The following is a 16,070-nucleotide window of genomic DNA, read 5'->3' on the forward strand; positions in this document are numbered from 1 at the left end:
ATCCCATGTTCGGAGAGATAGGATTGAAAGCCATTAGTATCAGAAAAGTATTCTCTAGCATTGTCAGTACGAAGACATTTAATATTGCAATTATATTAATTCTTAATTTCAGAATGAAATGTGCGAAAAGCAAAGAACACGTCAGATCTACTCTTCAGTAAATATAACCAGGTCATGCGTGAGAAGTCATCAATAAACACAATAAAATACCGAAAGCCAGTAGTAGACGCGACCCTAGAGGGTCCCATTACATCAGAATGGACTAATTCAAATGAACTAGACACTCGACTAATGATCCGGGACGGAAACGACACACGATGGTGTTTCCCGAGTTCACAGGACTCGCACTGAAAACTAGAAAAAGGTTCGGGAACCAGAGAAGTCTGCTGCAGCCGCTGAAGTGAAGGATGCCCCAGGCGACAATGCCACTGAAATGTATCCACAGAGCTATGTAAGACAGTAGGCGGCCGGCAGTAAAGACGATAGAGTCCATCTACTTCACGACCCGTTATAATCGTCTTCCCAGTCAAGAGATCCTGAAACAAACAGTAAGATGGGAAAAATGAGACAGAACAGTGAAGAGATTTAGTAATTTGGCTAACTGAAAGTAAACTAAATGGTGATTTTGGTACACATAAAATAGAAGATAAGGTAAGAGCAGGATGAGGGGAGATATGACCAACACCAGTGATAGGTGTAGTGGACCCATCAGCAAGGGTGATAGACTGAGAGGAGATGAGAAAGAGCGAAAAGAATGAAGCTGAGAAGAGTTACCAGTCAGGTGATTGGATGCGCTAGAGTCAATGATCCATGGCCCTGAGCTAGATAGAAGGGTAGTGGGTGAACTACCTGGCTGGGCGAAACCTGCAGAGGGAGGACGAGAATTGAGCCGCAGACGCTGGAACTCCTCATAATCGGCACGGGATAATGTATAGGTGGAATCAGCTGGTGCAGGAACAGAAGCAGAGGGAGCGCAATCTGAAGCAGAAGCAATAGTAGCACCCATTTGAGTCGAGCGTGCCTGACGAAGCTCGGGATGCAGGGTATAGCAATGGTCAATATAATGTCTCTCGCGCTGACAGTGAGTGCAAAAAAACGGCCACGGCCGGCACGGCCACGGCCACGACCAGAGGAGGCCCCACCACGGGCGGGCGAGTACTGCCATCATAGGTCGCGAGAGCAGAACCATCAATAGAAACAGATATCACTGGATCACCAGGAGAGCACTGTTGAACGCGGGAGTAAACCTCAGTAAGGGAAGGAATAGCGCCAGAACCGATAATCTGCTGACGAAGATCCATGTACTCTGGACCCAAACTCTCAAAGTACTGTACAACACGGATCTGATCCCTCTGACGGGCAGCCTCTGTGAGATCCGTGGTAAGCGGCATGTAAACATCAAGCTGCTGACAGAGGCCAACGAATTGGCTGTAATGGGTGGCAAGAGGAAGATCACCACGGCGGAAACGCACCCACTCAGAATAGGTAGAGCAGATCCGACTAATGTTTGCCACGCCAGAGTAAAGAAGAGTAACCTGATCCCAGATCCGTTTCGCAGTAGGCAAAAGCATCAAGGGTCCAGAGACGTGAGGGGCCATACTCTGCCACAGTCCCATCGATCAAAGGTGGGATCCGTCGTAGGAGGAGGATCACGACGAATGACGTGGGCTTTCCCACGGGCAATAAGATACTTCTCGACGGCTGCTTTCCAAGTAACGTAGTTTGCCCTATCCAACTTAACAATAGTGATCTGTGGGAATGATCCATCCACAGAGAGAGATGATGACGAAGAAGAAGCCAAAGAGGGTGTCGGACGAACACCAGCAGCCACTCCTGTGGAAGGATTGTCAAGCACCTCCTCCATAACAACAAGCAAGAAAGAAACAGACAATCCAAACCAAGACGAATAACAGGAGAAAACAGAATAGGTGGGCAAACTAGGATACGCCAAGAAAGCTAGACGCGGCTCCAAGAATGAAGGGCATCGACGAAGCTTGACAAGAGGGAAAGCATGGGGCACAGAGGGGAGCCGCAAAGACAAACAAGAATCAAAGTAGGATAGGAGATGAAGATCTAACACATAATAACAGGGAGAAAAGAGTGGTAGGGTTTACCAAGGGATGAAAGGAAGAGGAGGAAAAATAATGTGGGTTGAAAAACTTGGGGTAGGGGGCTTACCAACAAACCTAGGAATTGGGGGCTGGAAAAAAAAATTTCGGAGGCGAGGCGAAATGCAGCCCTGGAAACTTATTTCCAGGAAAGTGATTTCGTGTGGGGGGGTGCAAATCCTCGATCCTTGAAAAAGTTTTCCAAGCTGGGAAGAAAATATTTTCCTGAAAAATTTTGAGCGGGTGCAAATCCTCGATCCTGGGAAAAGTTTTCCAATCTAGGAAGAAAATGGTGGGAGGGAGGGTCTGGTACCTTCGACTCAGAGGAAAAAGACAGCATGCCGGTGTGCCTCGGATGAAACTTTGCCTGGAGTTGGGTTTAGGGTTTCACGGCGAGAGGGGAGGGGGGTGGGAGAGAAGATGGAAGCTGATAGAGAACCCTAGGGATCAGAAAACCCTTAAGGCTCTGATACCATGTTAACCGAAAGTTTAGAGAGAGAAAATGAATGAGTTAGGGTAATCTCCCCCTGACTCATCTTTATACTAAAACATAAAGGAATGTACAAAGTCCTAAATGCCCTTAGGCAAGTTACATATTCCAACACTCTTCATAATCAACCTTCGAAGCAAAGAAGGAATCACCATGCTCAACAGTGGCACTGGAGGAACACTGCCATCGGAAGCAGCAACTGAAGTCTGAGAAGGACATAACTCAGGATGAAGATAATAGCAGTAATCGACGGTGTGGCCCTCAAGAGAACAGTGAGTATAGAAACGTGTGGAACGGCCACCAAAAGGATCCTACACGAGATGATTCTCTTATAAAAGATCAAAATGAAGAGTGTTTATTGGTTCAAAAGACAATCTTAATACCTCCAAAGATCATCAATGAAGAGACATGGAAGCAATCTGCCACATTTCAGATGTACTGTACCCATGGTTTTAAACTTCGGCCGAAGTCCAAAATTTCAGACTGAAATTTCGTATTGTGGCTGGGACCAAAATTAAAAATAGAAACCAAAATTAAAAATTTCAGCCGAAATTATAAAATTTACACCAAAATTTTGCTTTCGGCTGAGGCAGAAACCAAAATTTCAAACCTTGACTGTACCTAAAGAGGAAAACTGTCTCATCTTATTAACAACGGAGAATTGAAGAAAACCTCGTTTCAAGGGAGATGGTGGACTTAAAGAAGAAAAGCACCCCAACCGGAGATGGTGGACTTAAAGAAGAAAAGCACCCCAACCGTACAAGAAACAATGGTTCAGGAAAGGATGTGAGGTCTTTGTCAGTACCCATTGCTTAGTGTCATTTTCTATCGGACCCAAGTGCAAAAAGAAACTATGGTGTGATGTAGTACTGATGGATGCACGTCACATATTGCTAGAGAAAGATGGCAAAATGATCGAGATGAAACTCATAAGGAAAGGGAAACACATTCTTTCGCAAAAGATGGGAAAATTGCATGTTTCCCAATGAAAGAAGATTTTTAAACCCAAATCTTGTAAAGATCGGTTCCACTTTTCTTAATTTGCAGAAGATTGTCAAAGAATGTAAAGAATGGGAAATTGGGAATGCATTGGATAGCAATGATGATTCAAAACCCAACAATGTCTTTTCCTAAAAAATATGAAGATTAGTTCCCTAGAAAACAATGAAAAATATGAAGAGTTCTACGAAATTAAAGATGATCCCAAGTTCCCAACTATAATAGTGATGGAGAAGAAACTAAAGAAGATTGAACGAATAAGAATGAAAGAATGATCAAGTGCAAGTTTTTGAAAATGGTTCTCCTGAAGTAGAATTAATCGAGTAAGATTTTTGACGAGAAGGTATTCGAGGAAGTAAATTCCATACTTCTCACGAATTTTGATTTTTCGAGAGTGGAAGAGTTTGATTCGATCTTGGATATTGGTAGATAAAATTCAGAAACTTTGAGCTTCTTTTCAAGAATGATGAGAGAATTCAAATGACTGTAAAGAAGTGGACAAGAGAATTGATTTTATATTATTGGGTAGCAAAGTAAAGCTTGAAGGAAAATTTAAGATAGATAACTTCCAAGTTGTGCTTGATCGATACAACCTTGAGCTTCACAACAGCCCTAATTAAACTTTTTCGAAGATGGCAGGTTGTCATGAATTGAACGATACATGGAAGAACAAGCCTACAATCGAAGGCATGATTTTTCAGAAAAGGACTTTTGAAAGTTGGATTACCATAAGTTGTTGGAAATTGATGATGAAAACTCGAAGACAGATTTCAACCTGGAGGGATTGATGCAGTGGCATTAACAACTGACATTTTATGGATGCATGACAGCGCCGGAAATTAGTTCGCAAATAGTTTTCAGAATGTCTGGGAAGTATTCAGAACGTCACACTAACATCCATACTGGGGCCCATGGGCCCCAATTTGTCACAAAAATTGGTCAACCTACTTATAATAATTTATGCAGATTTTTAGCAAATTTTATTTAATTTTTTGGGTAAAGATTCAGCAGGTTTTGGTTGGCCATAAGTAGAGAAAATGTGAATAGTACTTTAGAACATGTAATACAGTTTCAGTAGGCTTTGCTTGGCCCTATGTAGAGAAAATGTGGATAGTGCTTTAGAACATGTAATACACTTCGTATTTTGAATTCGAGCTGCCCTAAAATAGAAGTTATGCATTATTTAGGTCGATCTAAGAGTTGGAAATGATCCTATAACAATGATTAGGATTAATCTAGGGTTTTAAGGTATTGTTGGCTATAAATATGAAGTTTTGAGATATGTTTCAAGAGGCTAATGGATAGTTATGAGCTTTACCTTTTGGGTTTTGAGTTTTACACTACTTTGATCATGCTTTGATTATGTTGTCGTTTAATCTCTCTATCTCTCTCTAGCATTGTTTGTGAATCTCTATTGGATTACTTGTGTTATTGTACAATCTATAGCAAGTTTTCTACTTTTGGTGGACTCCTAGTAGTCTATTTGCATCTGTTTATTTGTGTGTGAATGTGTGTGCGAGTGTGTGTGCATGAATTTATGTATGCAAAAAAATTCCAAAGCATGCATTCCTTCACTGGGAAACTAAAATAATCAAACTCTGATTTCCAAGTGTTGAAGGAAGTGTAACTTACATGAAGGGTGTTAAGTCTAACACAAAGTTTGGAAGTTGACAATTCATTCAATTGGTTCTGTAGTTTCTCCTCCAGAAACTTACACTCGGTCAACTTTTTCTTCATAAAGGGATTCATGATCTCCTTATAGCGCGTCAACGCAGGAGCAGCAGGAAACAAATGATTCTTGTCAACTGCACTTTTCAAAGAAATTTAATCAAGGTCATGCACTACATTGTTGATTCATATCAATAACAATTCATATCAAGAAATCAACGAGTTAAGAAAAAATCCATGATTTCTAGTAACAAAGTTTATATCAGAAAGTATCAATACCATTGAAGGAAAAATTGACCCAGCTACAAACATGCAGGCATGTATAGTGAAATGCCAACAGCTCATCAAGCAGTGACCATTGCTGTGATTAGGAAATCAAAGCTGGATTGTCCATTCGGAATTCAATCAACAAAGCATGTAACATTGTCATTGTAACATAATTTTGTTAATATGTATAATTTAATCTATGTGCCTCAAATCCTATTGGACGCTTCTATCCATTCTTGTTTGGTTATTGGTTAATCTTTACTCCAATACAGTGGTTTAGTCTGAAAAAAATAATTTGTTTCATTTTATGTTTACATTAATATATTATAGACTGTGTCAGTGGATTAAAAAAAAAAGATATAGTCATAGTCAGCTCTGCGGGTTTTGTTTCCAAATTCCCCAGTCCCATGTGTGTGTAACTCATTCATTCTCCATGTAGCTGTTCATTGTTTTTTTAGTTTGTTCTGCTTGCTTTCCTTGTAGTTAAAAGCTGTACCTAAGTTTAAATATCACAAACACATAAATGAGCTCTCAGTGGGGATAAAGATTTTCATATTGCTATATTATTTACATGTCAGTCATTTAACAAAAGAAGAATCAACAACCCAATAGCAAAGAACTTGAACGCAACCTTCCTGAAAATAGAAATAGATAAAATAAGTTAAAAAAAGCTTGGAGAGAGGTAAAAATTGTAATATATGCAATGTATCACGCACCACTGCTAGAATAGTAATGTGTGTGGAACTCATAAGAAGCTAGAAGGAAACTGGTACACAAGACCTTGAATAGATATTGGTGATAATGAGATAAATTTTGATGGCATCTTCCGTAAAAGCACAGAGCCTCACCCTACAAGGAAATCCACATAGACCCTAATCCACATAATATAAATAGCTAGTTCGACGTACTACAAAGAGAAAGAAAATCAATAAAGGAGAGTCAAGAAAATGCCATGTCAATAGGGGTTCTAGAAGGCATTCATCATGAAAATTGCAAACTTCATAATTTCTCGTGGTGGGATCTAAGAGTGATTTTTAACTAATTAGCGTAGATGCTTTGTAGAAATGTGTTAAATTGAACTTAGAAATGATTTCTTATTAGAAGTTGATGGTTTGAAGTTTGTTATAGAGGTTATTCTAGAAACCGTGTGAAAATAGAGAGTAGTCGGTAACAGAAATAGCAAGTGAGTTACTAGTTTTAGTTTTTGGGTTTCCTTTTATTGTTTATATAGAGGTGCTATGAAAAGCTAATGAATGTGTCATTCTGATTGGCATTGGGGTGGCACTGAGTGGACATATTGTGAGTCACCTCCAATATGGAGATGATATGATTTTCATGGCCAAGTCCTCAAAAGACCAAGCCAGACCCATCAATTTATGGGTAGCTTTTTTCGAACAAATTAAAAGCACTGGATCAACAAGGGCAAGTCAACCATTTGTGATATCAACACTCCAAATGATCTACCAGAATGATAGCCCACATATTGGGTGTTTAGACTTCCTAACTTCTTGTAAAATATTTGGGCCTTCCCCTAAAAGAGGGAGATCTCTCCTCATGATCGGGGTCCAGTAGTGGAGATGACAATCAAAGATGGAAAATTGTAAAAGTAGATATCTCTTCTCGTGCACATTACACTCCTAAAAGCTACACTATCTAATATTCCAATGAACTACCTATCTTTGATCCTCTCAGCGGAGAATAAGATCGAGAGGATCAAAAGAATGTCTTATGGAATGACATTGACAATCACCCAATTAGCAAGGTCTATCTTGTCAACTGGAATCAAGTGTGCATTGCAAGAGTGGTCTTGAAGGCTTTTATCCAACCTGGATGATATCTGGGCTAGAATCATTTATGCCAAGTATACTCAACTCAACTCAACTAAGCCTTTGTCCCAAACTAGTTGGGGTCGGCTAATGAATCCTTTAGAAAATTTTCATGAAGAAGGTGAAAAGATCTACCCAACTCAAATTGACCAAGTCTAATCCTGACACTAGTTGGGTTCGTCTACACGGATCATTTTCTTCCATTCTATCCTATCTAAGGTCATGTTCTCTATTATGTTCCTAGCTCTCAAGTCTTTCATCGCTGTTTCTACCCTAGTTGTTTTTTCGGTCTGACCCTACCTCTTTTTACTCCATCAACTTGGCACGAGTCACTTCTTCTCACTGGAGCACCCAAAGGCCTACGTTGGATATGTCCAAACCATCTTAAGCGGTGCTCTCTCATCTTCTCCTCAATTGGTGCCACCCCCATCTTTTTACGGATGTCTTCATTTTTAATTCGATCTAACCTTATGTGGCCGCACATCCATCTAAGCATTCGCATCTCCGCTACACTCATCTTATGCACATGCTGCTTCTTGGCAGCCCAACATTCTGAGCCATACAGCATGGCTGGCCTCACAACTGTCTATAAAACTTTCCCTTCAACTTGGTAGGTATTTTACAGTCACAAAGAACTCCTGAAGCATGCTTCCACTTCATTTATGCCAAGTATGCGAAGGCAAAATCTTTCATTTAGGGGAATGGAACTAGAATGACAATTTTATATCCAAAAGTTGTAGAATGTTCCTTCTTCCAAGGATGGTCCAAGGCAAATAGATTAGTGAATTTTGGGGTCCATACTCCATTGTAGAGATGTTGTTTGACATCACATGCCTAATTTGTAAATCTTGATTTTGTTCCATTTTTCTTTTCTTTTTTTGTTTTACTTGTAGGATTTTTGTCTTACTCTCGCTTTTAAGGGATCACTTGTTCAATAATTATATATAGATGCACATAGGTGCTGCTAGTACTTGAAGTTAGTGACTTTTGAATCATTGTTGTGCTTGTACAGAAGAAATTCTGATTTGTATAATTTCAATCATCATCTGGCTTCCTTTCTTGACTATTCTTTGGGAAGAAAATCCCCTTTCTATTGATTGAAACGCAGGTTTCTAAGTGGCGCAGAAGACCGATGGATGACACTATATGCAAAAAGGCTGAAACGGTTCTGGAAATGGTTTTTTTCACATTAACTAATCTAAATACTTTAATTATCCTCTAAATGGACCTAATATGATGTTTTGGAGGAAGGAAATAAAGAAACTTCAGTGTGCACGATTGCCTACATGTAATGCAATATCAACATAAGCAACAAGATAACTGGTCCAACAAATAGCTAAAGGCGTCTATCATCTACACAAGTGAAAGAAAATGTTTCTAAAATCTACTATGTTATAAAGGTTAACATGCACACAGAAGAGCAAAACATAAACAAGTAGACATATGCTAAACATAACAGTACATAATGATGGGCGCCATACTATACCTAGCTGACTGACTAGTCCCAGCAAGTAAGCTTCCAAGCTCTGAACAATTCCAAACAGTAGAGATCGCAAGTGTATGATATCCATCGGAAGGTTCAAATGGAAGAATTGATCAACAGTCTGCATGTCATAGAAAAGTCAGATTTGAAGGCTAAGAGGGTAATAATAACCAAAGCGTGGAAAATCAGAACTTTCGCATGGAACTAGAAGGTTATAATTATGAAGAGGTGAATAAGAAAATGAAAAGATAGAAAAAACAAAAAGAGATGGAAACAATTAAAAGGATTGAACTAGATTATGAAGTGATGAATATGAAAAAAAAAAAATAGCACTAGTTGGTTTTGTAGATTTGAAGTGAGAAATGGGGGGAAGCACAAAAGATAAGGAAAAATGAAAAGAAATGGGAAAACAAATAAATAGACACAAAACAGAAAACAAAAATAATGGAATAAATAAAGAATGAGAATATCTTTTTGTTTTCATCTTTAAAAAAAAAGAAGCAAAAAATTATAAGATATAAAATAAAAAATGATGATGTAGTGCGTAATGTGTATTTACCATGCTGTGTCCAGATTCTTTTTTTTTTAGAAGTCAAAGAAAACAATCTTCCTCTTCCCTTTGTTTTCTTGGTTTGGCCAGACTGTTATCGGAGATTTTCTTTATTCTTTATTTTTTTTTTTGAATGGCAACTGTTATCGGAGATACACACAGAGAGAGGGGGCTGGGTTCAAACTTCAAACGTGTGGGGATGAAGCGACAAGCCCCCTCTCCTTGTTGGAGATCAGCAACAGCAATATGGCGGTAATGGAGAGAGAAGTTTGCAGCATGCTCTCGTGGCAACACACCATTCCATTAGATTGGGTTTTATTCTACTCAACTCAATTCAACTCAACAAAGCCTTTGTCCCAAACTAGATTGGGTTTATTCAGTCAAAAATATCTCGAAGATTTTAAACAAGGCTGGATATTTATGCAGTATTTAAAAAAATTATTTCTTACAATGTTATGAGAAAGCAAAGAGATGGAGGGAGAAAAAGGGAGAGAGGCTTCCTGATATTTATGAAATAATATAATGCTATTGTCCAAACATTTTCCAGAAATTTTCATTTTCTTCTGACATATGACAAAATTTCCATATTATTCATATTTTTAATTCCTTTTTTTTATTTACCATTTATTACAAGATATATTACCCGGCAATATACCATGAAAATCTCAAAAAGAAAGATCAAAATAAAATATCTCTAGAATATTACCTTTATTTGTTTTATCTTTAAAGGCATTATATAAGGACTGTTCAGACTTTAAAAGGAGGTTTAAAAAGAGGAATAGCAACCCCATTACTTAGTTACAATAATAGCACTCCTCTCTTTATTTTACACTTTCTAATAGGCTGTTAGAGGCTGTTACAATTCCAAAAAAGTTATCAACTGCCAATCAGTAAAGTTCAAAACAAAGGTGATTACCATAATCAAAATAAGGGAGTGAAAATATTATCTTCCTTTAACAAGTATAATAACTAATGCCTATCAGTTTTTATTAGTCCCTGGCGTAATGGCTCGGCTGAGTCATACAAGTCAAAGAGTCAACTAAGTATTAGGAAAGGACTCAATGAAACTAAGGTCCCACTTGAATCAAATAGAAGTCGGAATGCCTGATCGAGTTAAGTTGATTATATCAACAGCCTGAATGCCTGACCGAGTCAAGTTGATGATATCAACAGCTAATCAGGAAAGTTTAAAAAAAGGGGAGTGCCATAATCAAAACAAGGGAGTGCAGATATCATTTTCCTTTAAAAATATAATAACTGCTAAGCCTTTCGTTGTTTTTTTTTTAATTTAAGTCCCATTACACAATGGCTCGACTGGGCCTTGCAAGTCAAGACAAGTCAAAGAGTCAACTAAGTCTTGGGAAAGAACGCGATGAGACTAAGTTTCCACATTAATCAAATAGAAGCCTAAATGCCTAATTGAGTCAAATTGATGCTATCGAGCTTCAAGTTGACTCAATAAGTTTCCATTAAAAAAAAATTCACTCAATAAGTTTTTAAAAGGTTCAACAGTGTTCAACCCTCATAGACATCATCCACAGGGGACTCCCCTGCAACCAAGACTCCAAGAGTGCTGTCACTTGCAAAAGACAGCACTCGCCCATGATTAAAAGCATCTCCCTTGTGAATGGTAGAACTACATTCTTCAAAAGACCATCCTCAGAATGAACAACCAATACACACCAAGTACAGACACCGGTGATGTCCACACCATGTGTTAAAACGTACACTTATGCACACGGACTCTGTTTGTACATCGAGACAAGTGTAAGATTGTTTCTTCCTTTGGTGTAATACTGTATTTTTCTACCATTCTCCTTTACGCTCACCTGTTATTGACACATCCTTCATGTTGTGCTAGCCGTAATAACCACAATACAATCCACCATGAATATATTTTTATTTTCTTGTTCCATAGGTACATGTCCATCGTCACTATGCCTACTAAAAGGCAAACTAAAATAAATGTTTTTAGGAATATTCAATTAATCACTTTTCCAATGCAGCAACTGCATCCCAATTATTTGTAATGAGATAAAAGCATAAAACATCCCAATATGTGTGTAAGCATTCAAGTTCATTCACAGACAGAATAATGCCACAATGGATTGTGAATAATTAACGCAGAAAGAAACACACCTCCTCTATGATCCGAAGGACTTCCACTATGGATGCTGCTTGTCGCTGTTGAGATGACAAAGGCTCCCAATCCTGTAAAACATATACTTCAGAAAAATACTTGCATTATTAAGGCTTAATTCCATTATAAAGTTTAACTCAAAGAAAAACAAGTAACCAGTAAACATGTGATGTATTAAAATAAAGACTCAGGGGAAGTTAGCTCAACTTGAAATATTAAAACAAATGGGGCAGAGGAAAATATTTCCTATGATAAAAATTGACAAAAAAAATGATCACCTTAATAGACTATAAATCAACTTAGCAAAGCAGATTTCTTCTAATTTAACCCCAATTATTTGAAAGTAGAAAGGTGGTCCAGCATAAATAATAGAGATACAAGAGCTAGTGATTATATATCATACATACAGTAGTGTAAGGACATTTTAGTCATCAATGTTCTTGTATTATTGTAAGTTTTATTTATTTTCATTTATTATTGGCAGCTGAAATCCACACTAGGAGATCTTGATAACGGCACTACTCACATTGTTTTACACTTTTATAATTGGATGTTGATATCAATAATAAGAGTTATAAACATACAATAAAAATGTTGGGGACTTGTATCTGCAGGACCGTGTTTTGATAATGGGGCGAACTCACCTTGTTTTACATTGTTTAACCATCTGTCAAATGCTATTACAATTCCCAAAAAGTTCTCAGCAGCCAAGCAGAAACTGTAAAACAAAGTGAGTTCACCCAATTATCAAAACATGGTTGTGCGGATATCTAAAAATGCCTTTTTCTTGTCAAGTATAATTCAACCAGTACATATGTGTTTTGCATGCATGGATGATTGTGCTGGCTGATTTAAAGAGTGTAAGTCTTAAGTTACTGTCGTGCGGCATTTGTGCCCATTGTAGTTACAATCTAGCAGCATATACCATTGCTTGGTGTATGTGAGTAAGGATCTCATGTGGTCCATGTGCTGTGATAGTGTGAAGCATTCTACATTGACAATTGGATGGTTGAATACGTAGGTTGTGAGAGACAATAATGGAAAAGCCTTAAATGATTGCTGTACAATTCGCCAGTGGATTCTCATCCAGAAAAGGAGAAATTAACCCACTACTAAAATAGCATGATTGGAGGATGGAGAAAAAAATACATATTTAGTTTTGAACAAGAAGTTTATAATTTGGTCAATAAATAACTAAGGCACTTACAACAGTTGAAACAAAGAGCACAAAAGGAAATGAATGATCTGGTTGAAAAAATGGATTCAAAATTCATGACAACAGAAAGGCGCCCAAAGATTTTGACCATAGACGTATGAGGAAGTTCTACAAAAATTTATGAAGAAAGTACGAGAAAGAATCGGTGGACCATTCTCCAGATAATTTAGACGGTTGATTTTCTACGTAAAAGGAAAATGATCATTGTGAACCATTGTGCCTTGTGCCAAGAGGAGGGAGAATCGGTGGACCATTTGTTTATTCATTGCAAAGTAGCAAGGGAGATATAGACCAAATTATTATGTAGATTTGGTATTCATTGGGTGTTTCCGGAAACATTGATTGATTTACTTTCATGTTGGATTGAGGGACCTTGGAAAAAGGAAGGATTTTGTGGAATGTCACCTTCCTCACTACCATTTGGGTAATATGGAAAGAGAGAAATTCTAGTCTTCGATGGTGTTGCAAAAAACTCTACATTTTTGTTTATTAAAAAAACAATTAATTAAGAAAAAAAAAATCTTTTGGGTGAAGGCTACTCCAGCATTTAGATTTGTTTCCGCCTATGAATTATGGGAAGGGTGGAGAGTGGTGTGTTCTGGGGGAGAGGTTAGAAGAATTGTGGTGCAAGAATGGGCTCCCCCTCCTCCCAACACAGTTTCATAAAAATTAACTTTGACGGATCAAGTTTGGGGAATTCAGGTCCGACCGGAATTGAAGGTGTCTTGAGGGACAAGAATGGAGATGTTCTATGGGCCTTTGCAGGACCTATTGGAGTGGCGGACTCCTCGGAGGCAGAAGGAGAGCGGTTCGTCAAGGCATAAAGCTGATAACTAGAGATCATCTGGTTAATGTGATCGTAGAAGGGCGCGTATGTCTAGATTGGGTTTGGAATGGTTTGATTTCCTCCCACCTTGATTTTTGTTTATGCTTCCTTTCTAATTTGTAATCCTTAAGGACCATCTCGGTTCTTTTTATCCATAAATAGCATGTTACCATTTCAAAAAAAAATATGTGATCTTAGAAGGGAACTCTTTAAATGTCATACGTTGGCTAGAGGGCTCTTTGAATCACCTAGGGAGGTTTGATCGGTTTTTTGACGAGATCGTTGATTGGTCGAGGTCCTCACCATTGATTTTCCATCACATGCGCAGATCGGCCAATTCAGTCGCCAATGCTCTTGCTAGAGATAGTGTATTCATGGACAAATTGGCGCTGTTCAATTCTCTTCCACCTTAATGTTTTGCTTTGTTAGTTTTTAAATATGTCTGCCTAATTTCTCATCTCTGTGTACTTCGACTACCTCGGTCTTTTCTTCTCAATAAAATCGGCTATTATAAAAATAAAAATAAAGAATCACGAGCAATTCAAAGGGACAGATGCTATATCAAAAGTTGAACCCAGTACAACTTGCAATATATTGGGTCGCCAAGGCGCAACATAATGTCAAAAGGGGGAAATCACATAAAAACTATTACAATGATGTAAGACCAACCAGAAGATAAGATTCATGTAATGAATATGTAAGTTACAACTCACAACAGGGAAGTTCCTACATCCTCATTTGGCATAATGACAAACAGTACACAAACTATCAAAAGCACCAGTGCCAAGCATTTTTTTATACAAATAATTTCACACGGCAAGATCGAGTGGGTTTTGAAAATCGGAATCAAATCGTAAATCGTAATAGGGGTTGAATCGTATCAGATTATAAATCGTATCGTAGATCGTAAGATTCAGTCATTCATAAATATATATTTATATAATTATAAAAAAAATAAAGAATAAAAAATAGCCAATTATTCATTTTTCATCCAAATTCTTTAATTCAAATAGAAACTACCATGATTAGCCATTCAATATCGTAATACAAGTTGTTTTCTAACAAACTTGGCACATACTAATCATCTATTTCTCATCCAAACCCATGCATATTGGATAATAATCTTAAAAATAAAAAACACTCACAAGATCATATCAATTCTCAAAGTCTCAAACATGGAACGACAAATATCAATCATAAAAGACCGGAGTCGTCGGTGTTGTCCTCATTATAGTCGTCTCCACCTCTATGTAAGTAATGCCCTCAAGCACATGCTGCTTGACTGGTTCGATTGATTTGAACTCCTACTCCTCATCTGTCTCCTTCCTTCTAATGAGAGAGATTTTGAAGGCTTCTTATAATGTAGAAAGGAAATGAGGTCATTCGAAAGAAAGTCCTATTTTCTTTCATTCAAAACTTAATTTGGATAAATCGCATGAATCATATGAATCGTACGATTTATGATCGAATCGTAATCATGGGATTCAAATCGTTATGCATAAGATTTGATTTGTTTTGAATCGTAAAATCGAATCCCAAATTGTAAGATTTTCAAAACAATGGGTTCATGACTCCACGAATTCAAGTAGGTGTGATAAGAGTGCAGCATCACAGAGACTCCAAGAACGCATCCAGATGACAAGTCATGTTTTCGTGATAATTCAAGAAAAATTCAATGACCAAAGAAATTGTACCAGCAATCTACCAATGTTCCACAAATTCAAGTAGGTGTGATAGAGCACAGCATCACAGAGACTCCAAGAGCGCATCCAGATGACAAGTCAAATTTTCATGATAATTCAAGAAAAAATCAAAGGCCAAAGAAATTGGACCAGCAATCAGAAAAAGATTTGAGATATTTCACTCTATGAACCTTTTCAACAATGAGTACAATCAAGTGACCAGAAGTAAAAGAACAGTATGCATATAACAAAGCTAAAACAAGCCATCGGGTATTAATAATAACCTCATTCACCGGCCAAGTAGATACAAGTAACAGAGTAAAATTATTGACATTATTATAGAAGAGAAAACAGAGCAGAAAAAAAAGGAAAAATAACTAAAACTTAAAAACACCTAGTATGAGGATCATACAATGACAGTAACAGTCACACCGGTACATTCAAAAGATAAAATTGAATTTTTTGTTATCCAGGTCCCCTAGCTCAAAACCTGAGATGCTGCATCTTACTTACAATTGAAGTGCACAATAACTAGTAATTCAAATGATTCCGGTTTAAGTGAGATTTCATAATCTTGATGATTTTCCAAATTTTAGCAATAAAAGATTCTCAATTTTTCGAAAAATTGGACTCTCTTTTGGGAGATCAGCAATCAAGCATCAATGAACACATTTAGAGGTTTTGAAAACTCGTTCCAAATAATGAACACCAAGTTGTACAGATAAAGCTAAAACAACACATCATTTCCTATAAACAGAAAACAACATGAAGCACAACTTATCACATGGAGGGACAATTTATAAGCCAACTGTGTT

The 16,070-nt window shown here is 37.6% G+C and overlaps 1 protein-coding gene across 14 annotated transcripts in view; it reads right to left on the reverse strand.

Annotated features, from left to right (window-relative positions):
- Positions 1-16,070, reverse strand: part of LOC143888114 (DNA topoisomerase 4 subunit B (DUF810)) — a 54,120-nt gene that overhangs the window by 15,637 nt on the left and 22,413 nt on the right. For all 14 annotated transcript variants that reach the window (XR_013254482.1, XR_013254485.1, XR_013254483.1 and 11 more), the window contains 3 exons: positions 11,531-11,602; positions 8,845-8,962; positions 5,230-5,402 (listed from right to left, as the gene is read on the reverse strand). Coding sequence is in view for 10 of the 14 variants with exons in the window: in XM_077392425.1 (XP_077248540.1) it covers positions 5,230-5,402; positions 8,845-8,962; positions 11,531-11,602 (363 nt within the window). In the remaining 4 variants the exon portion in view is untranslated. The remainder of the gene's footprint in view (positions 1-5,229; positions 5,403-8,844; positions 8,963-11,530; positions 11,603-16,070) is intronic.

The sequence above is a fragment of the Tasmannia lanceolata genome, unplaced genomic scaffold (assembly GCF_043159265.1).
Source record: "Tasmannia lanceolata isolate RefF3 unplaced genomic scaffold, GAP_Taslan_0.1 ptg000012l, whole genome shotgun sequence".
NCBI lineage: Eukaryota > Viridiplantae > Streptophyta > Magnoliopsida > Canellales > Winteraceae > Tasmannia > Tasmannia lanceolata.